The sequence below is a fragment of the Thunnus thynnus genome, chromosome 16, assembly GCF_963924715.1.
Source record: "Thunnus thynnus chromosome 16, fThuThy2.1, whole genome shotgun sequence".
NCBI lineage: Eukaryota > Metazoa > Chordata > Actinopteri > Scombriformes > Scombridae > Thunnus > Thunnus thynnus.
Window position 1 is genome coordinate 11,490,385 of NC_089532.1, and position 23,703 is coordinate 11,514,087.

At 44.2% G+C, this 23,703-nt stretch overlaps 1 protein-coding gene across 4 annotated transcripts; it reads right to left on the reverse strand.

Annotated features, from left to right (window-relative positions):
* Positions 1 to 1,265: 1,265 nt before the first annotated feature.
* Positions 1,266 to 23,691, reverse strand: LOC137199385 (SLIT and NTRK-like protein 3). 4 transcript variants are annotated; one of them, XM_067613647.1, is made up of 9 exons: positions 23,544 to 23,691; positions 22,783 to 22,850; positions 19,770 to 19,875; positions 15,133 to 15,413; positions 14,699 to 14,950; positions 14,336 to 14,451; positions 13,130 to 14,059; positions 11,465 to 11,684; positions 1,266 to 3,987 (listed from the first exon to the last, which is right to left on the reverse strand). In XM_067613647.1, the coding sequence occupies exons 4-9, from the start codon at positions 15,346 to 15,348 to the stop codon at positions 2,827 to 2,829; spliced, it is 2,895 nt and encodes a 964-aa protein (XP_067469748.1). In that variant the 5' UTR covers positions 15,349 to 15,413; positions 19,770 to 19,875; positions 22,783 to 22,850; positions 23,544 to 23,691; the 3' UTR covers positions 1,266 to 2,826. The 4 variants fall into 4 exon arrangements, with proteins under 4 accessions (XP_067469748.1, XP_067469749.1, XP_067469750.1 ...); XM_067613648.1 differs by lacking the exon at positions 19,770 to 19,875; XM_067613649.1 differs by lacking the exons at positions 19,770 to 19,875; positions 22,783 to 22,850.
* Positions 23,692 to 23,703: the final 12 nt, after the last annotated feature.

Consider the following 23,703-nt stretch of genomic DNA (forward strand, 5'->3'; position numbering starts at 1 on the left):
GATAGTCAAACACACGCGCATACACGCGCATACAGGGAAACACAAGTGCAAAACACATACACACACACATACAGCTGGAACAAGTCCAGAACTGTAAGTGTTGCAAAAATCAGGCAGCGAGAGGGAGTGAGAAGTGAGCGTTAAAAAGTGAGAAAGACAGAAAGAATAGGACAGAGAGAATGATGCTATAATTAGTCGTTTGTTGCTTTAACTGGCATTTAGTTTTAACGGGGCTTCTTTGTCTGGAGACACAATGGGGCTGATGTGGCACGAGTGAACTACACAGCTTAGAGGATTAAGGCTGGACTGAGGCTGTGGCGCCGCACTCACTCTCTCAGCCTCGCACACACACACACAGACAACACACACACACACAGACAACACACACACACACACTCATCGAGCTGCACAAACACCTAGGTTCACACACTTTTCTTAAACACACACACCTACAAACAAAGGCACACCCCTCTGTATACACACACAGTCCCGTGTGTGCGCACACACAAGCGCGCCCACAGGGGGATTATCTGTGCAACAGAGTTCTGAACACTGTGAGTGAGGAGGCGTCTGAAGAACTGTACTCATCACCGAAGGATGGAAAGAGCACAGCCGAAAAAAACAAAACACGTACACACACGCACGCACACACACACACACACACTTCAGTGTGAGCTACCTGTGTGTTGAGCAGCATATAGAACAGCATCTCCCCGTGTCTGTCCTGTGAGGCTGAGCTGACAGCCAGAGCAATGAGAGAGAAAGAGGGAAGGAGAAATAGAGGAGAGAAGAAAGAACAAAAGAGAAAGGTGAGGAGGGGAGGAGAGGAATAAAGCGCCGCAAAAAAAAGAGGAGAGACAGGAGGGAGCAAATCAAACGGAGAGATGAAAAGAGATCAGAGAGGGAAGATGGAGGAAATCATTTAGAAAGAAACAGACAGAGAGAGAGAGAGATGGAGCAATTCACGACCTTGGCCTCAGGGCCATCAGCGTTACATGTCCTTATTTCACAAATAGATTGTATTGATTTTATACCGTTAATGTGGTAGATTTCACACTATTAGCTTCTATCGTCATCCTTTAGTGTGAGGAACCCTGGAGGCTCTCAGCTTTGCTCAACTCTCATCTGATCTCTCCAACATGCTGCGTGGACGAGCTTACAGGCTTAGTATACCTCGAGCCGTTGCTTTCATGCACCATTATGGTGATGGTGACAGAGAGAGTGAGTGTGCATTTATGGGGGTTAGGGCATATGTGCTTGTGTGTGTATGTGTACGTGAATTTGTCACACAGTAGCTCCCATCGCAAGGTTTTTACGTAGCACCCTTTATTGTATTTCGTGGGTCGGCGGTAAGAAGGCTGAACCAGATGCAGAATCATCCTATACATTAATATAACATGATCCCTTACAGGAGAGCTTCAACACGCAAAAACTAAGAATAAATATATTCACAACTGCCTCTACTATTGGTAGGAGATGAAAGCATAAAAAGGTACCTCTGTAAAAGATAATAATCGATAGTTGATAGAAGTGTCTGTCTCTTTTTTTTTGACAAAAAAAAAAAAATGCCTTCGTCCTGGTTTTTGTCCATTGTTTTTTTTTTTTTTTTCTTTTTTTGCCATTCAATTTTCCTCTGAGAAATACTTAAAAATCAATACAATAACCTCGGCGCCTTTGTCCGATCAAAGAAAACGTGGAGCAGAGGTCCTCGTGGCCTCATTAAGTCTGGGTGAAGAAATCCAAAATGCATCCATTGCCACTATGTCCTTCTGTATGTTGGCCTTCCTTTGTTTTGTCTTGCATTCAAAAAAAATAATTTCTATATCCTTTGCTCCATAAAAGCAGAACCTTTTTTTCTTTCATTTCACACAACTCACCAACCATTCCTGAATAAGTCAGAAAATGTCCTTCATCTAGCCCTGTAAAAAAAACAACTTGATGTACGTAAGCAAATTAAGTTAACTGGATGAGATGAAAATGAACTGAACTGCATACAAACAACTCCAATATTGACTGGGTATATTATTATTTTTGGCTCATCCAGGGAATGCAATTATTCGGCGGCTTTGATTGGTTTTAGTCTCAGTCGTCCATCAGCGTCCCATCCGTTGGTAGTCAAACCTCTTTGTTTAGATAAATAGATCTGTATTCATAGAAAAATAAGCATTGACCACACTGCTGGCTGTTCATTGCTAAGGCACTTGGCTGTTTTCAGTCATCTCGTTCTCTCCCTCTCGCTTTGTCTCTGTCGTTTCTCCATCTTACGTGTCCGCCCAGCTCGTTCCACGCCTTCCGGCTGTCACAGTTTATGACTCTGTGTTTGATGTTGCAAAGAGCTGGTGTATTTCACCTCCACGCAGGTCTTTTGAGAGTGATAATATGAACATTTACGCCCACCACCACCACCAACACCACCAACACCAACACCAACACGCCGTCTCTCCCTCATTGTGGCGCTGAGTAGAAAAACGGAGCCCATAGCCTCAGAGCTTTATGATTGTGAGGCATAATGGAGGAAAAAGTACTGTAGTAGCTGCAGCTGAAGTTTCGCCTCCAGGCAAAGATCTGGGATCAACTAACCCTTGCCAAATACCAACCTATACGCCAGTAGTGGGGAAAATACAAAAACTGACCTCAGCCCGTTATCCAGGAATAAACATAGTGTGTAGTGTAGTCCCGCTCCCCCACAGGCTCCTCTCAAAGCCATGCCAGCCTCTGTACAGGAGTCATTGTTACTGTATGATTCATCACCAGAGAGGGAGATGATGAGACAAGAGAAGAGGGGTAGCAGAAGGAGGAGGAGGATGGAAAGGAGGAAGAGGAGTGTTAAAACTGGTATGAGCGGTCCAGCACCTCCATGTAGTCTGGTGTGGTCCTCAGTCTGGCTCTCTGCTCTCCTGCTCCCTGCTCACTCTGGCTGCTACTACTGCCTGCTGTGGAGCTGGCAGTGGTGACCACGAGCGTTTGGTCTGGTCTTGCTTCCTGTTTGGAGTCTTGGGGGTGAGGGTAGCGGGGCGGCGGCCTCGCATACATGTCTGGCAGGTCTCTGAACTCAGGGGCAGGGAGTCTGAAGAGGCAGTCCACCAGTTCGACCTTAGGCGTGGGGCCCTGGCTGTCGATCACTGTGGGGCAGAGGATGCCATTTCTGTGCAGGCCGGCGAGCGGTCCCATCGCCTCCGTGACAGTGCTGATGGGTGACGAGGTCACCTCCAGAGTCCATTCCCTCTCCTTCTCTGCTGCAGAGCAGTATCCAGCCTCGCTCTCATTGGAAGCTGCAAATGTTTGCTGCTGCTGCTGCTGCTGCTGCTGCTGTGGTCGCTGTTTCACGGCTGCATCCTGCTCCTCTTTGTAGATGGCGTTGCTACACATGTGCGAGGTTGCAGCGGGGTCGGGACCTTTGGACGCCGCCTCCGGGGGCGAGATGGTGTCATAGACGTGGTTGTGTTCAGGTGGAGGTAGAGGCGGCGTCTCTGGGAGGCCGTGGTGATGGTGGTGGTGATGGTGGTGGTGGTGCGTCTGCTCGGTGAAGATTCCACACTCCATCTGGATGCCGGCCAAGTCTACCTCTCCCTGGCGACGGAACGGCAGCTTGTCCCTCCTCCTCAGGGCGTAGGCGATTAGTGCCGCTGCTGCGAAGAATGCTGCGACAAATAACACCAGCAGGCTGAGCACTAACACAGACAGAGGGATTGAATCCTTCCCCGGAGGGATCACGGGGCCCAGGCCTGAGTCGGGGTAGCCAACCGATACGCCTCTGTCTGGGGCTGTGGAGGTGGCCGTCTGTTCCTCCTGCTCCTGGTCCTCCTGGGGCTCCAGCTCAGGGCAGAGTAGCTCCATGGAGAGGGAGCGGAGATCTACGCCTTTGGTCTTTTCCGGGGAATGACAGACCACCTCTCCCACCACCACCACCGCACTGAGCCCCTCCAGCCAACGCTTCAGTGGAGCTGCTTCACAGTTGCACTCCCACGGGTTCTGCTGCAGGTCCACCTGGAGAAATACATAACACCACAGCACGTTGTCATCGTGTAATAGTACACTAATTACTGGTCTGCCATGCAATAAAAATTCATGAATCACTTTGTGGAATGTAAACACAAAATAGATAATTTTCTGACATCCTTGTGGTGTATATTAGTAACTTTGTCTCTTGTGTTGAAGAATAAGCCAGTAGCTAGCACTCTAATAAGGTGACAACAAGAAAAATGATGTTTTCTCTGCTAACTTTGCCTTTCATGAGCAAGATTATATGCAAAATGAGTTTTTGAGCATTAGCATAATATAATATAGCTTTCCACGCTGGCCAGTGTCACTATACATTTTTTTTTTTAAATATGCAGGAGATGAAGAGCTCTGATTACAGTAAATAATGCAATTATAGGATCAAAATACTGAAGTGCTTACATTAACTGAATGGCTGTGCAAAAAGCACGATATCATCTCAATAGTAGCTAAAGATCTGAGCAGTGACCAATTCAACTTCCACCACCCACAAGTGCTCTCTTTAGAACCTGTTCACACATGTACTACAGCAGGTTATAGGAATATTTTAGTTTACAATAAAGACCACTCAGAGTTTACATAAGTGGTTATTCACAAAACTCACCGGCAGGTTTGTGCGACGAGCATGTGAGAATAATACAGCACTTTGTTTTTAACAATAGACGGGATGTGATATAATTCTCCCTTCTGCTATAATCCAATAGGTAGGTGCATAAATCCATTTTCTCATTGCCAACTATTGATTGCGTGTCCTAAAACAAACTAAAATATTCAGTTTGTCAAACTTCAAAAAGGCTAAAGCTGATTATGCACAAAAGGAATCACTTATATCACATTGTATTGTCTGCAGAACTGATCTGTTCCATATTTTTAGCGATGATGTACAGTGATGAAAGCTGATATTCTCTCTGTCACACTTCCAAGGAGCTTGCACAAATGTTGTCATGCTAATTTGGTTAGGCCATCTCCCTGGCCTGCAGTAATAGATGGATGCTTTTTTTTTTTTTTTTTAAGAGAGATGATTCAGCATTGCTGTTGTGGGAGCCATAGTACGACAACTTCCCCCTGTCTCACACTGAACAACAGGATGCTCCTTCACTTTACTGAAGTTAGCCCACTGTGGGCTTTTTGTGTGGCTTTGATAATGACATAATTGCAGCTGGAGGGTGAGTAGAAACAACACTCAGTTTGAGCATTTCCACTGTATTAAAATTTAGTGTTCTATGTTTCAGCATGATTGAGCCACGCTGAACATTAAAACTCGAGATTTGTGACATTTTAAATAAACACAGCGTGACCACAATGTCAGCTTGTTTTTGTAGTTTCATAACATTTATTGCTACAATCTTACATCTGCTTGAAATTCTTGAAGCATTTTATTCCCAGCTATTGTTTGCTTTCACACAGATCCCAAGGGCTCTATCCCCTTCTCTTTTGTGAGCATCTATCCTAACATGTCTAACACCGTTTACAATTTATACACCTGGACACCAAGTGTTTGATTTGCTGTCAACTTGTCTATCAAGGCTCTGTTGTGAGGGGAAATTACAGACCCTCAGTTAGCCCGACAGGTGCTAGTGTCAGGGAAAATGCAAGCACATGAAACTATTATATATTTTTTTGGGAACATGGAGGCTTTTAGTAAATTCATTGTACTTGAAAAGTCACATACAGGATGTTAATGTTGAAAAGTGGAGTAGTGACAAAACCGACAATCTTGAATCTTGTTTAAATGTTACAGTTTTGAGTGTAATATTCACTGTTTCGATGCAACTTGTGAACAGATTCAGGAAGAAATCTGTAAGAAGCACAGAAACCCCTTTTGTCAGAAAATATACTAAGCTTAACTTAAATGATGGCATCAATTTTAGATGGAAACTACCATGCCTGAGCCGCAGAAGAGTAAATTTGCTCTTGTGGGTTTTATCACTATTATGGAGATCAAGGATCAAGCAATAATTGTCCAGATTTTATTTGGGAGCTATAAAAAAATCACATCAGGGGAGAAATTTAGGATGTTCTCACTGAGCTATGTGTGAGAGGATCGTCACAGAGTCTAATAATTGATCACTTTGCCCAAACAGCAATATCCTGTCAGTCATCAGAACAGCTCCAGTTAGTTCACAGAAATATAGTCAATACAAGCAGGTTTTTGGAAGTTCTGATTGCAGGGATTTTGCTGTAGTCTCTGGTGACGTGACACCCCTGAGCTTCAGCTTGCCGAGCATTCTCCATACTGATGAATGCGTCTTTTGAATAATACACAGAGTGAAAAAAGTGTATTTGAAGAAGAATCTGCAGCATATGCAAATTACACTGTTGTTTTTTTCCCTGAAAAATACTTATATCACATATAATGTAGCCATGAAGACTGGCTACATTATATGTGAAATGTTATACACATAGAGCCATAGAAATGCATCAAAGGAATTCACTCTTTCACTGTTAGATTTCATTGGTCTATGATGTTGAGTACATTCCAGAAGAGTTTTTTTTTAAGTTTTGTAATTTACTTTCATAGTGTACTCACGCTCTCCTTGCCTGCCTCGTCGACTTCTACCTCAGATAGTGATTTCCCATATTTCCCAGAGCGACTTCAACAACCCCTTGAGAAGGGGCATGAACTTGTTCTATCCAGCAGTTTGTGTTTCATGTAGGTGGAGAGAGAGAGCGATAGTAATAGCAAAGAGCAAAGAGCAAGAGTTTCTGGTCCATTGAGGCTACTGTCAGTGGAGAAATTGGCATCTCTGCCTCTGTGTGATTGCTGAACATCAGTGCAACATGGTGAGTCTTGAAGGAAGCCCTTGATCCTTTATTCTGAGGGAAAACAAACACTGACTTTTAATAGATTTCTTTTAGATATCTGGATTTTTTGTGTTCAAAATGTGCCGCAACTGCTATGGAAGTATGTAGACATGACATGAGGACTATGTTTAGCCTGTTACCTGGAGAAAAGTATACTACTAAACAACAAAACATCCAGAAATTTAGTTACTGTATCTTTTTTTTCTTATAGTTTGGTCATTTTTAATGGACTGTACAAACTGGAAAGAACATCAAAAAAGAATCTTACTTTTTCACAATTGCTATTAATAATTTAGGACTCAACAACAATCCAATATTATCGTTTATTACCTCTCTATACATAATCATACCATGGAAAAATTCTAATTTTAAATTCAAAGTTTTCATGTTTAAATAAATGTTAACAACTGACCAGAATCTGTGTTATATCTTAAATACTTGAAGATATAAATTTGTGTAAATTTCACATAATTTTGTTCTTTTAAAAACAGAATAACACCAGAAAAAAAACATTTGACTCAGCTGGATAACAATTACCTTTTTACTATGTGATTGAGAATACTAATAAATACCATAACATGATGATATAATAATGATACTAATTATGTCAGGACATACCATCCATCCCTTCGGATAATTGAATACAAGTGGTTGTTCTGTGCACCTCAATACTAAATTACTATTTTCTTCCAATAATGATTAATTACAGCACAGTAAACTGGTTTTAATGGCATTTAATGTTAAATCATACTGAGACAGTTGATGAGATTAAAGGCCATCTCCTGCCCTTAAACAGAAAACACATTTGTATGCTTGCCAGATGACTGCTCAAACTGCTAAAAGCCTGATATTTTCCAGGTGGTTTTATTGAGATACTGTATTTATGTCTCAAACACCTGTCGTGGTTTTTGCTGTGCTGTGCAAATTCAAGAGAAATCTTGGCTCATACTCATAAGAAAATATAACTTGTTTTCAGTACATAAAAAGGTGGAGAGTTTGCACCTGTATGGTCAGAATGACCACAATTATTAGAATAATACCCAGGTTGAAAATACCATAATTTACCCTTTACACTGCTTAAATAGTACAACTCCTCCTTAAATAGCAAACAAGTATAACATACAGTTTACTGTAATGCACAATATCCCTGATTCTATCATAAGTGTGTATGTAACAGGTTGATGATGTATTAACACCAATTCAAGCTATGTTGGGCATTAAATGCAATTTTTTCTTGTCAAACCTGCCATCTGAGAATGCTGTGTTGTTTTTGTATCTGACAGTGCACAAGGTGAGACGTGGCTGTGGGCAAGTTTCTTGATTGCAGTTGGCAACGATGAGAGAGTGCTGCCCTACTACACAACATTTCCTTTGCGTTTACTGAGAAAGACATATGTATTCCTGAACTGTACATATTTCTGGCATCTACTCAGATGCTGAGTCACCTGAGATGATTTCTTTTAAAGGGGACCTATCATTTCCAGCTCTATATTTTTATTCTGAGACTCCACTAGAGTAGCTTTGCATGATACACAGTTTAAGGAACTCCTTATTAATCCTACAGTAGCCCTTTATGCAGCTCCTCAGTTCAGCCTCTGTCTCTTAACAGGCAGTCTTAGCTCCTGTCTCTTTAAGGCCCACCTCACAATGAGCCAACTCTGATCTCAGCTTCCATTAACGGTGCTAAAAACCGGTCAACACAACATATGGAGATATTTGGAGCTATTTGTTCAGTGGATAAGTTAGAAATAATGCAGGGAGGAATAGTACAAGCAGACACAGCCACAGTGAGATGTTTGATTAAGAACTGCAGACGAACAGCATACTTACAACAGGTAAACAACGTATTTTACTTTACCGTACTGTGTAATGGAAAAACACTCACAGCGTGCCAGCTCGACATAAGTCATAGCTCAGCAAGACTACCCCCAAAACAAGGGAAAAATGCCATAATGTTAGCAGAGCGGAGCAGTGAATTTGTGCACTGTGCGTGGTGCAGATGACCATATAAAGAAATCCGTCACAAGCTGATGTCAGCTCAGGCTGAAAGTAGGCTTGCCGTGGTAGTCAGTGTCACCAGTGTTACACAGTGTTCAGGTATACACCGATTACATTACTTGCTCACTGCCAATGCCGTCGGTTTGCTATTTTTTATAGAAATAAAACTAATTTAATTCATTCATCAGTGCCCACATTCACCAAATAAAAAAACTCTAATTCATAAAATACTTAGCATGTTATCAGTACTTAGTCGGACAACGGATGCTACAATTATAAACTCAAAGTTTCTGCTCCGTTCACAACAGCAGCAGCAGCAGTCTTGCAGCACAGAGTAGTGGAGTGAGATGTCTGTCCTCCCTCCTGCTCTCTGCTGTAAACACACGTAGCTGTTAGCGAGCAGCTGCTCTCATGTCTCGCCGGGTCTCGGTGCTTGTTTTTGGCAGAAACTCTCCCGCTCTCTGCCTGCTCAGCCTGCTCTCGGTGTGTCTCTCTCCAGATGGCAGGCGGGTTGCTCCGGTTCTGGTTCTAAGCGGCGGTCGTCCTTTGGCTCGTCCCCGCATCTGTTTTCAGCTCAGACCGGCTGTACATGGAGAGGACAACCCGCTGGCAGCAGCCTGAAGCCCACTGTCACTAACTTTTAAGTAAGGGGAAGATCTAGACTAAAAATCTAACGTTAAAGATCAACGTAAGCGCTCTACAGATATTCAGTGTCACTTACTTGTAAAATGTCCAGTGTAACCGCTAACACCAGTGTTGTTACAAGTTTTTTAGCCAGTGGGAAAATTTCCTCACTGTGGCATCCCTAGCTTAAAGTAGAAAAAAACGTTGGAAACCGAGCATTCAGAGCAGTCTGATGCCAGTGCTTTTTGCTCACAGGGATTATGTCTCCATACATTAAACTCATTATTTGACACTTTGGTCACGTTTAATATGAACATCCGACATTGTAACATTATATATATGACTGAAAATATGAAAAAAGCATAAGAAGTCCCCTTTAATATTTCTTTTTTCAGTGGCTTTTATTTGGACCACTCTTTAGTACTTGTGGTGCTATTAAGAAATTATAGAGACAATAAGTATTTTACTTTTTTGTTTAATGTCTCACTAATTATTACCTTTTAAATAACAGGGAGTTATTTTTCATAAATACTGTATCAGTACATGTAAGTGGGTGTAGCTCTATAATCCTGTTCTTGATGGTGACAATGACTCTAAGCTATACATGCTGCTGCTTTATGATTATCAAAATGGACTTCTTTTTACAGCAGCTGCGAGCTTCACCCTGCTTCCATCTGTGTTACCCTTTGATTTTACTGTGCAAACCCTGGCTCCGAAAACACACGCCAGCGCCCAGACATCACACTTCCTGGGCTTCAAACAGGCCAGCAATAAGTTAACAGGTGATATCATTGTCACATTATTTTCTGCAGTCCATGGGCAGCACTAATGTGGCTTTGTCAGAGTAATAACAGCCCTGGTAAATGAATGAATTCAATTACTGTGCCACAGATTTTGAGCACTACAATGGTGATACCGCTGGGCTTTATGAATATGGCCCACAGTGTACTTCCATTTGGTGAATGCTTTAATGCTCTTGGACATCAGAGGCGTATAACAGCACAAAAACATAATATACTTCTACATGGTTCCTCCAGCTCCATAAACCACTGTCGTCCTTCCCCCCTGAGCAAACATTTAGAAACAGCCTCTGAACTGCCAGCCTCACCCACACTACCTAGGATCAGGAATTTTCCATGGAGCAAAGTAAAACAGAAATTCACAATGACATTCGGGCTAATCCACACCCACCTTACCTCATTCTACTCCGGCTGTCTAAGAAAAGCCTGGTACTCTAAATTTGCTGAAGTGAGAGGAGGCAGGATGGAGGAATGTAATACCTCGGGTATCAGTGCATTGTGTACAGCACCCAGTCACATAATGCTGCAGTCAAATGTGTGAGGTAAGGTCTAACGCTAACTGTGCATTCAACACATACTTTAGTTTATACAGTCTGTTTACCTAGCGGTTTGCTGATTACAACCATGCCCAAAAACTCGAGGGGTTCAGCTTTCTCCAGTTTAGCTCCTGATTTATTAAGACCACTTATGCAAATCGAGTCAATTGCAATTTCCCAATTAGAATACCTGAGGCGCAACCATAGTCCCACATGCCACAGCAGAGCTCTCAAAACAACAGACGATGCAGATGACGGGGAAAACTGCAGCTGTGCTAGAGGCCAGGAGATCAGGGTCTGCCAGAAGTTTTAACTGCGGGTATCGTTTCATCCAAGATTTCGGCTTGTTTTGTTTATTTCATCAAGCTGTGATAATATAATGTGTCTTGGCAATCTATTAGTTCTTTTAATCTCAGCCTCGGCTGACATTTGAAATAAATATATTCTCTGTAATTATGCACATTTTCGTTTAGTAAATCAACAGGGGTGATCCAATTCAATAATCCCTGTTTTTCACCCTGCCACTGTCACTCAACAAAATGCATGTTATTTGGCCTAAATTTGCTAAAAGCTTCTTGCCAAGTATCTGACTCATTTACACACACGCAGGTTATCAGATCACAGTTTTTTTGAGCATCCACCACCTGCATAGAAACAACTACAATTCATTCAGTGAGTACAGTCCTCAGTTTGTGCACCGACCTGTACCAGTCCGGTGAGGTGCTCCAGTACGCCCTCCATAGGAAGATGCAGAAGGTGGTTGTTTCTCAGATTGAGGCGTGCCAGGTTAACTCCAGAAAACACACCGAGAGGGAGGCTCCGCAGCAGATTGGCATTGAGGAACAACAGCTGGAGGGACGGCATGGAGTCAAAAGTCCCACGGTCTACCTCGCGGATCTCGTTGTATTCAAAGTAAAGGTACCTAAAGGAGAGGAGAGGCCAGTGTTACAGTGTCTTTGTACACGTGCAAACTGATAGGGCACTATGGAAATAGAGGTGTTCAAGGAAACTATTAGTATTTAGTGACATTTGACAGCAAAGAAACATGAAATACAACATTAAAAAAGCCGATTCAGTCTTTGTTTTAATCTTGTATAAATAAGTAAGACTTGCCTCTTGGTTAGAACCCAGCATGCATTTTCCCATTTAAAAATGACTAAGTTTGAAGTATTAAGTAGGTAATTTATTTCTCCTGCATCCCAGCTCGATAATTACATAAATTAATATATATGTAAAGACGTCATGACATAAATTTAATTTACTCTGCACTTTTGCTGTTCACAGCCGATTAGTTGATCAGTATCAGATGATACTGTGTGATTTCACTCAGATGACTACTTACCCTTGCTACGGCATGCCCGATCATCGTGTTAAATTTAAGAGGCTTTGAATTTTTAAGGTTTTTTTTTCAATAATAGAAATCAGTGTGAACTTAGGGAAGAAAAGTATTAATCGAGAGTTTTCCTTGCATCCAAGTCATCCAATATGCTTCCATCGCTGAAATAAGTAATAGGTCTGGTTTAAATTACTTAACACTCACTTGCCCTAGAGTCACTAACAAAGGCTAAAGAGAGGTTAAGAGGAAAGATTTTTTTGAATGTCCTGAGAGAATCTTTATTATTGATTTATAGTCAAATTAATGGGTCTGTGGATTTTCCGAGCCTTATCTCAAAATACAGACAGTGGACCTGAGAACTAAGGGCAAAATTATACTCTGAATTTGATGGCAACGTGTCAGATTTTGTCACTTTTCTGTTCTCATTCTCTATACAGCGAAACATGAAAGATGAGCCGCTGCCTTCATCAAACACCACAATGTTTAATTCAGTGAATAAATACAATTATTGACTGTAGATACTTGCTAAGATTTGTATACATTATTTGCAGAATTATCTGTGTAAGCTTAATCTGACAATGATACATATGTATCATTGCGACAACTGTTTTTTTCATAATAAGCCTTTCCCCAAAAGCAAATTTCTGGCTTCATGCAGATGTCTCACTGCCTTATCAACACCTCTGTATGCACATGCAAAAAAACATTAATTTTCACGTTGTCACTCATACCAGGCTCACACCTCAACTGAAGCATGCCATCAGGCAGCGTGACTAACAGATGACACTCCTGGAAGAGAATGGGCACTTTTCATTTCAATCAAACTCCAGCAAAATGGTAATCAAAATGTTCTGCTCTGTGCTACGCCAGTATTACGGTGAAATTAATTTCCACATACTTAAAAACGAATGTCTAAATACCCGAGCTGACATGTGGTTTCAGTTTATGAATTTGCTTGAAGTGCAGCGAAAGCAACGTGCTTGAAATGCTGTCAGTGATCCAAAAATCCAAGATGATCCGAAATATTCTACCTTAGATTCTGCAGCCCCAGGAACATGTCAGGGCTGAGCCTCTCCAGGTTGTTCCCGTTCAGGTAGAGGCTCCTCAGGCTTGTCAGGCTGGAGAAAGCCCCCTCCTGCAGGTAAGAGATGCGGTTGTTTCCCAGGTGAAGAAGATCAAGGCTGGAGAAATTCCAGAAGTCTGTGCGGTAGATCCTCTGGATTAAATTTCCACTAAGGTACAGCTTACGGCCATTGAGCGGCCGCGGTGTGAGCTGAGACACGTTGTAGAAGCCGTTCTCCTTGCAGTTGACGGTCAGGCCCAGGTCTGTGATGTGCAGGTTGCAAGTGCAGCCCAGGGGACAGATGATGGGAATGGGGGGTCGTGTCTGGTAACCAGCCACGGGGGGATTCTGGTTTGGCATCAGACTGCGAGATGTGGGGGATGTTCTGGAGGGTCGAGGTCTCTTTGTCGGCCTCGGGTGCCTCTCCCTGTCTTTACGCTCTGCAGAGGAAGAGGAGGATGAAGTGGAGGAGGTGTGAGTATTCTGGCGGGAGCCGTGGACCATGGAGGAGGGTTTAGTTGGCCTGACACGCCCAGGGTGGGAATTGGGTTTAGCGTTAGGGGGCAAATGTTGGGGCTGTAACCCCCCTGATGGGCCACCTCCTTCTGCTTGTAACTCTTTATCTGGGAGGTCAGCGCATAGCTCTTTGCGGGGGATTTCCCTCAGGTCCTTGCCGTGAAGGTGGAAGGGATATTCGCAGGTAACATCCCCGACTACAGCGGTGTAGGGGATCTGACCCAGCCACTGTTGTAGCTGCACTGCTTCGCAGCCACAGTTCCAGGGATTCTCCTCCAGCTGTAGCTCCATCAGGGAGCGACCAACATACTCCAGGGTCCCAGCATATGCAAGGCTCTTCAGACGGTTTCCCCGCAGGTCCAGATGAGTCAGAGACACAGATCTGGAGCAGGAGAAACAGAAGGGGAGATAGTTAGCTAGGTTAAATGGAAGGACAACGTGATAGTAAGCGAAAATAAAGTTTCACACATTCCATTGCTGAGAAATCTGCTTTTTTTTATCTGATGATTAATCCGTCTTTTACGATATGAAATAGTATGCCATAGACACATTAATTCGACAACAGTTCAGACTGGTTAATTGTGTCTGACACTGATATTCCTGCAGATCAGCCCCAACATAATTCAAAAGCTTTGCAGTGCAATAATCAGATTCTAACCTGAACAGATGAGCAGGCAAGACAGGGATCAGGTTGTCGTTTAAGATGAGAACTCGGAGCTTGTAGAGGAACCTCAGAGCACCGCTGTCTATTCGTTTGATCACATTGTAGTCAGCCTGCAGGTAGGAAAGGGAAAATCTGATGAACATATAATTGCTGCAATTGGAAAATAGACTTAACTCGGCAGGAAAACTGCAGCACTTGCCAACTCCATTTGAAAACACACAGAGATCTTGAGAAGGGTCCCTCACTGGGGCCGCCTGCTAGCCATTGACTATTTTTGTCACAGCTTTCTACTGTAATCTTAAACAAATTTCTCAATAATCCTGTCAATCAGGGATAATCAGCATGGATTAATCCTACCTGGAGGTATTCCAGAGCCTCTAAGCCAGTGAAGGTATCATTTCTGAAGACCTCCAGCTTGTTCTCATGGAGGTACAGACGTCTCAGTTTGGCCAGCCCGTGGAAAGCTCCCACTCGGATGTCCTGGAGTGCATTGTTGCCAAGGTTTATCGACACTGCGTTGCCAAGGTGCTGAAACCCGTTGCTATAGAGACGCCTCAGAGAGTTCCTCTGGAGGTTGAGTTTGAAAGGGCGGACCCACGACTGTGACACCTGAATGATTAATTAGTGGTCTGATTAGTTATCTTATTAATTACATGAATTTAACAGTTAGAAACACCCATAAGGCACATTAGAGACAGGATATTAGACTTGGAGATACAGATCACCTGCCATGACAGCGCAATAAAGTGCAGTTCCACGTGCACAGCCAGATAAATGAACAGGAATGATACCTGGCTGACATTAGTGAAGCCCCGCCTATCGCAGTGCACGTGCAGCACGCCTTCTTTGACCTCGCACGTGCACGGCTCAAAGCACGGCTCGTCCACTTCCTCCTCGGAGTTGTCCACCAGAGGGGTGTGTGTGGAGGTTGGGGTAGGGGTGGGGGTGTGCGACGGCCGGGACAGACACACACACCCCAGGGCCACTGCCAGAGTGACCCACTGCATCCTCCTGCTTCTCCCTCTCAGCTCAGCAGCCTGGGGCTACAGCCCAGCATTGGCCCTTCTCCGCACTGCATGGAAAGACACAGCACATGCACGCATACATTCAGACAGACGTGTGCCACACACACACACACACACACACACACACACACACACACACACACACAGACACACACACGGTTAAAAGAGGGCAAACAGCCAGGGAAGCAACAGAAAAAGTTCAGGATGAATCAGATTGATGATACATCACAAGCATACTAAAACAGACAGAAAATAAAAGTTAAATCACACAGACTGGAGTGCCATGGGGACAGAATTACATTATATCGGAATAATGATGTACAGGCTAGGAACTGGAGGCTATAATATTCAGTGATATGATTAGGATCATGGTAAACATATGTAAGATGTGCTCAGCAAAGGAAAACACAGCTTGGGATTTACAGGGTTTACAAAAGCCTGAAATATTGACTTAAAAACAGCAAGCTGGATAATCTCTCAACTGCTACAATGTTGCTTTTGAATTAAAAAAAAAAAAAATCAAATACTGACATTAAAAATGCAAAACAAAGGTAAGCAGGGGGGCTAGTTCACCTGCGAATCACATTTTATCATTTTCAGAGTGGCTTTTTGGACAAGTGGATAGTGAAAGGGGGGGGGGACTTTTGATGAATATATTCATCTGTTTTCTCAAAAGCCCGGTGAAGCTGAAATGTCACGCATGTGTTGTTTTAATGCATGCAATATGAATATGGCTAAATGCAAATCAGATTCATAATGCTTCTGTCTAATGAACTACTCCATTTAATAAGATGAATGGCAATCAGAGAACAGAAGGATGAAGTACGAAATACCTCATATTATAAATCAGCAGAATATTCTGAGGTTATCAACAGCCATCGAGTCCTGTCATACTCATTATTGTGATAATGACAGTGGAGTGAAAGCATCGCCGCAAATCAAAACTTCAAATTTTTCAAAAGCGCTGATGTGAAGGCAGTGAGATGACAGACAGAAACATGAAATGATGGTGATAGTGATGGTGGTGATGATGATGAGAACGGCGCTGCAATAACAACAGATTGAGAAGGGTGTTCGTTGACAGTTGCAGTAGTCCTGGAAACAAAACCAACAAAAAAATAAATAAAAAAAAAAACCAGCTGAGATGTGAGTCTTGCATGGGGATATTTCCTCTCAAGTCTTAATGAGATCTAAATTGGATAAAGCATCTCGATCTGCTCATACAGTGTTGAACACTGCCATGCGAAATGCAATAATGATCATGATGGTATGGTAGCTGTAATCATACAGCAATAATCTAGCATCAGCGAGTTAGACAAGGAGGCAGAAGTGAAAACATCACCGCCCGGGAGAGGAAGAGCAATCACAGAGATGATTATGACGGGGAAGATGAAGGGAGAGGTGGAAACGAGAGGAGGAGGAGGAGGAGGAGGAGGAGGAGGATGAAAATGGGAACAAGGCGAAGGAATGGAGTAAAGGAGCGACAGACAGATAAAGGAAGAGTAATGGGCAGAGAGTAGGTACAAAAGAAGAGGAAACGGGTGAGGTGGGAGAGAGAGGAGTGGGATTGCATAAGCGGTAAGAAGTCAGTCAAGGCTGCCACTCAGTGAAACAGCTGAAATCTGATATTGATTACATCAAAGCCCTCCTCTCGCCCTGCACACAATGTACGCCTTCCTCGCAGAGAAACAGCGCTGGAGCCAAGTTACATGCGTGAAAACAATGTGAGGAAAGGTCAAACCATATCCAAAAAGAATGCTTTTATAGCCTGCCAAGTAAAGAAACAGGTAGCTAGACACGTGTAGATGAGTGTGTGCTTTCATAACAAACCAGTGTAATGCAGCAGCACTTGTTGGACAAGCCTACAATTCTTATAAAGCGTGAACAGAAGTGAAAAAACATGTTTTTTTTCCCCCGTACGATGGGGAAAATTCACCCATTCAACTGGATTTTCTACAGAGCATGTATGCTTCACATAAAAACCCGCAGGACAATCTAGGCCAGCATGCTCAATAGTGTTTGACAAATTGGAATACTATACAGAATACAACCCTTTCAGTGTCCCAGTAGGTCTTTGGTGGAGAGTTACGCAGTCGTCCAAGAAAATGCATTGTTTATCACTGGGCCCGAAGCCCCCCTGTATAGAGGAGATCAATACTGAGTCCAGATAGACCACTGGGATCCCTCCTGTTAGATTCTGCTTTGGTGGACGGCCATCTCTCCTTAATAAGAAGAAACACAGTCAACACTCAAGCTCTTTCCTCCAATCAGCAGAGTGGACTAGTCAGCAGTCGGCATAGCTCTGCATCATTATGTTAACAAGAAACGAAAGGACTTATGTGTTGACTGGTGACAGCACAGCAGAATTTAAAACTCTGTCTGCCTGACCATCTATCTATCCATCTATCTAACTATCTATCTATCTATCTATCCATCTATCTGTCTATCTGTCTATCTCTCTTCACATCCAGTCCATCTGAAAACAGGCCTGACACAGGTGTGGCTTCCCTCCCTGTCTTTCTTGATTCTTTCTGGCTCTAAGTTCCCCCCCCCCCCCTCCTCTCTCTCCTCTAGACCTGCACACTGACGCAAGCGAACTAGAGATGACGGTCACTGCTTATTCTTCACCATATTATTCATGTCACATAATTCCCGTGTCTACCTCTCCGTCCTCTCCGTCCGTCAAGACTACAGAGAGCCTCACCAAGCTTCACACTGGCTTTTACATGGGCCCCTGCTCCCCAGCACAGACCCGCACTATCAGGCAAGCAGCAGCATCACAGATCAAATGTATGGGACTATCAGCCTGGATAGCCCATAGCACTCCAAGAAAATCAATTAGCCCCCAACATTACAGCACACACATTGTAATAGTTAGCAGAATTAAAGCATGACCAATTAAACAGCCTAGTCATTAACAGAACCTATTAAGACATTTACCAGGCTATGTATGAAAATCCTTGGCAGAGTAACGCAATCCAATTGCATTCCCCATTGTCTGTCTCTCCCCACCAGCCTCTCTGATCCACACAGCGACGCTTAGCAGAGCAGGGATGCGGGTAATACTCACTCAGTCCGCCGCCAAAGAATTAGGGAACGACCGAGAAAACACTTTAGAGGCTGACTGTCGACATGTCGTTCACATTCAGCCGCACTCTTCTCCCTCTCTCTCCTCTCCTGTAGCGGCTGAGGCGGATGGGGAGGGAGGCAGGGGGGTGGTGGTGGAGGGGGGGACCAGAGCAAGGGAGGGGGGTGAGGTGGGGGGGGACGTGATAAGACTGCAATGAGGTGGAGGATAAAAAAAACGGAGGGAGAGAGAGAGAGAGAGAGAAAGAGAGAGAGAGAAAGAGGGAAAAAAAACCGATTGGCTTTAGGATGCAGGTCCGCTTCTCCACAGTGCAGCCCGTGGGAGCTGCGGCACTGGACCGCTGGACAGGCGTGCAATGCGCGGAGTTGTAGCCTGCGTAATGATGGAGAATCCTCTCTTCATCTCAAACACAACTGAGTAATTCATAGAGGAGAAAAAGGAGGAACGGAGGCGCCGGAATTAATCATGCAATAAGACGGCGTGCAACTGTTAGTTTGTATATGAAGCATAAAGCGCGCAGGGTGGGTTTCTCCTCGCCAAAGAAGCCAATTCAGTTCCTCATCATAAACAGATTACTGAAGACACAACAGAGTCACAGACAATGGGCCCCATAAACTTTCTCCTCACGTTGCCCGCGTTGCAGTCTGGTAAAAATACCCCGACTGTTCAGCTATACCGACAATAATTTATAATCTCATTAGTTTATTCATCTCTCCTCTTGCCCTTAAGCACCGACGGGTTTCGTGAAAACGGTGTGTGTTGTTACCATGGCGACTCGTGCCAGCTGGCTTCGTCGCGCACATTCACACTCTCGCGCGCGCCCGCGAGCACGCACACAAGCATCAGTCGGGAAAACTCGGGTGTCTTTTATTGAGGGGAACAGCGGAGATTACAGGGAGGCCTGGAAGTTGGCATGGCCTACATCAAAACACCTGTCTTGCCAAATGGAGGTGGTGGGCGCAACAGATGCCGCAAAGATTGAGCGCGATGAAGCCCCCACCACCACCGCCACCACTGAATTTAGCTTCCCACGCCGGCTAACACCGTACAGTCTGCTAGGTTGCTGCTGCTCCATCGATGATGCCTCTAAGTAACAGGTACAGGCCCCTTGTGAGGCCCTGGGTCCCCGGTGGACCAACGGCCCCAAGGACACCGCGGTGCCACGATGTTGAAAACAAGCATTCAAATATCAGTCAGCCGGTTTCATGGCTATAGGAAAAGATTTAATAACAACATGTCTTCCACATTACTGAGCTGAAAGTTCAATTTTCAGTTCAATTTCACATTGATTTCAGCGTGCATTAAGGTGAATCACCTTGAGGAAATGGAGAGGTGAATCTCTCCCTCGCACGTCTCTTTCCTTCCTCTCTCTCCGTACCTCTCCCTACAGCAATGGAGAGGAGAGCTCTCCCTGGAGATTCCTATCAGAAACAGTAACAGAGACGGTTCCAGTAATATCAGGAAGATGTAGATGATGGTTATAGATTTCAGGGCTCTCAGGTGCATTAGGCTGTATTACAGCTTCCCCACAAGGCTACTTACCGCTCTGCTTGCAATGGAAAAAGGCTGGCATATATGCAGAAGCAACATGAACACATGCATTTGAAGAGATTGCTTGCACACACACACACACACACACACACACACACACAGACAGACACATTAAAGTCCCCTCTAACATGCAGTGTTGCAGCTGATGTGTATAAATAAGTTTCAACAATGCATATAGGCTTTTGTTGAGATATTATTTTCAGCTTGGTGATGCCAGATCTGTGGCAGGGGTAATGTGATCCCAGACCTGAGGCTATATCATCTACCTCAGAGTGTAACAACGTTCGTGATGGAGAATCTGGGAGGAAAAACATCCACTTTCCTCACTATAGTGTTGTTGCTGAACCGTGGAGGCTCCCTAAATTAAGAAAACAAACGGAGAGGAACTGAGACAAGATGGTTATCAGGCGCCATCAGATACCTGCGTGACTGTTCTCTAGGGGCAGAAGCCGCTCTGAGCGCATAAAGCACTTTTTTGGAGCGTTGACGGGGCCTCTAAAGTAGGGGATCTATTTATACTGGCCTAGTGCCGTCTGTGGAGCTGTCCAGTGCTGAAATGGATGGGGACTCATGCTGTTTCATTTCAGCCACTTCTCCTTTCTTCCTCCTCCGCTTTCGCCTTCTCCAAAGCCTTTCCTTTCTCCCATCTGAATTATTTCTGTCAGATAATACTTAGATTCCCTCTATTTCACGTCCTATTCATTCTTCCTTCCCTGTCTTCCCTCTTTACTTTCTGACTTTAATTCTCCTGTGGGCACTTGTCAATTCAGACTGGTTTACATGCCACTCTTTCTTTGTTTGCATCTCTTTTGTTTTCGTCTTCCTGCGCACTATTTCTTCTCCTCTATTGTGAACATATAGCTGAAAGTAGTCATCCCATTTTATAGCTCTCTCTCCAATTACGCTTTTGTCGACAGGCATTGCATGCACGAATGCACACACACACACACTCAAGTCTCATAGACAAGCACACACACTGACAAGAGCATGGTTAAGTCCTCTCCCTGCCAGTCCACGGGTCAGAAAATCTCCTCACAGCTACATGTTGTTCACATAGCGTTGCACTGTCCCTTAACACGTGTTTGGGCTCTTTGGGGCCCGCACTGCCCCCAGTCTCTTGTTACTCAGTGGGATGAGGCACTCAGAGGCAGGCAAGGGCACCCTGCACACTGTGGGAAGGAGTAGAAAGTGAGGGGAAGAGAGCAGAGAAGAGAGGGTGGGAAGGAGCAAAAGAAAAAAAAACAGGCCAGTTGTGGCAGAAAGTGAAAGGGAGACAATGAGCAGTGGGAATTTGGGGGTTCGTGAGGGTTAGCTGAGATGAGTTTTGAAGGCAGAGAAGTGAACAGATAGAGGAATAGATCGAGGAGAGGAGGGTAGGATGGCCAGGAAGGCAGGTGTTTCTGTCATTAGCTCCAGATTAAAGCAGAGGGCAACTCCAGAGGACTCACCTCTGATTCACACAGTAGTACTGCAGGCAAGGACAAGCCTCCCGGGAGACATGAAACACACACACACACACACACACACAAGCACACATGCAGAAGACACAGTAGTGATTCACAGGATTACCCACAGGCACATGAACACACACACAACCATGCACACATATAGACATATAACACCCCCTCCTCATTTAGCATAGCTACACACTAGATACACCGTGACTCACGAGAACATGCCGACTCCCACACACACACGCCAGCCACATAGAGAGAGCCAACACACACACACACACACACATACACATCGTTGAACTAATTAATCAAATCTCCTGTTTTAATTAGGATTCAAATCAGTTGCTATGGGAACCTTGCCCCCTTGGAATCTTAAGGTAAAGACTCTCATTGCTGCTGCTGCTGCCTCCAATGACTCTACAGGAAGCTGACTGAGGGGGACAAATTCATAATACCTACAATGATTCAGCTGGCTGCGTTCTACATTGCGTTTTCACACAGACACATTTTTCTGGGAAGGCCTTAGGTGCCCGATCTGAACATCAATTTGGGCTCAGTCATAGAGAGGGCCACAAAAGTGGGAAAAAAGTGAAATTATGACGGCTCACGTTGCAGCTGTGCTAAAACAACATATCTCACCAGGAAAAGGCCATATCTGTTGCCAATAAAAGGGGGAAGGCTCATGGTTTGCAAAGGCCTATCCAATCGATCACTAATGCAAGCCTGCCATTTCTGGCAAAAGTTTTCACATGGCGACTCATGCAGAAGCACTTTCGCACAGTTCTAATAGGCTGCTTATCCTCGCTATTACCACAGCTGTGCAATTTCAGCCCCATAGCGATGGCTCTGTGCTCACACCAGCACTGCTACTGTATGCCTGGTGACAGACCTTTACTCTGAAAACATCATTCATGGTGTTTTCACAGTGATCAATAGGCTATGTTTGTGAAAATCAGCTCAGGGCTTTCGCTTTCTGTCTGACTGCTTTTAAGCAAGACCATCCATATGCTGGCCATTTAGATTAATTTTAATCAGACCGGAGAAACATTTATTCAGTTGCTGATATAGTGCTATTCTAAGCCATGTGGAGGTTTTAGTGTTAACAATGCTTCCTCTCACACGCTGATAGACGTACTATCAGCATCTTGAATGACGCAGAGAGGGAAACTCAAACCATAAGTGGAACGGCGCCACATTCATCAGTCTTGAGTGTCTTAATATCAGCTCAGGTGAAGGCTGGACTTGATGAATTAAAGGAAGAGAGGAGGAGGATGCCAAGTAAAGCCATTAGGATACAGGAACTCAGGCGTGTGTCTGGCTCACCGGTTGTCATGGTTGCGGTGTTTATCACCTCTTTCTGCCGACAGAAGCCCAGGGGCAAATCAGATTGGCTTCAGACAGAGAGACACAGAGAGAGAGAGTTGGTGAGTGAGGGGGAGGACATATTGGCACAGCGGAGGGGTGAAATGCCAACACGCTGCAGAGGGGAGGCTGAGGAAGGGCACTGGACAAATGTCAATGTGGCTTATTCATGATAAGATTCTGTTTTTAACCATTTGACCGTGATTAGACGTGTAAAGTACAATATATCAGTGTTTTTAGTCCTTTAAAATCTTTGTCTATTCAATTCATGTTTTGAATTGCTTCTTTTTTTTTCCATTTCTGGCTCTACTTTGCTCTCCTTGTTTAAAAACATTTTTTTTCTTTGCTTTCTCTTCCCTGTGGACTGCTTGTAAATCTGTTGAGAGAATTAATGATTTTACAGGGTTTTTTTTGGAAGCCTTTGAAATTCAATGAAAAACAAATATTGGTGGTGTATTAATCGAGCATCTACATGCTATACAAGTCTCAAAAAATCAGGTGTAGAATTTGCCCTACATCCCACGTGGCCTATGTCTGCCACCTAGCGGCATCTAAACCAATCATCCCAGTTTGCAGCTTTGTGTACAGGTGCATTAAGTGATGTGGGGGTTCAACTTCCACGGAGAGCAGTGGCAGTCATGTGGCTAGCTGACAAGACAATTGACATCCATTTGAGCTGACACCGGTTATTTAGTGGGCCTATTGGCTAAGGAGATACAAACCCAGTTTGACAAGTGGTCGGCTGAACATTCTCAGTCTAGCAGTCATAATCATAAACAGATGGCAGGCAGCAGCTGCTGGGTGCATCCAGGTGTCTCGTCCCTCCGGCTTATTACAATGTAACCACTCCTGACTGGACTGCACAGAGCGCACGTGTTAAAG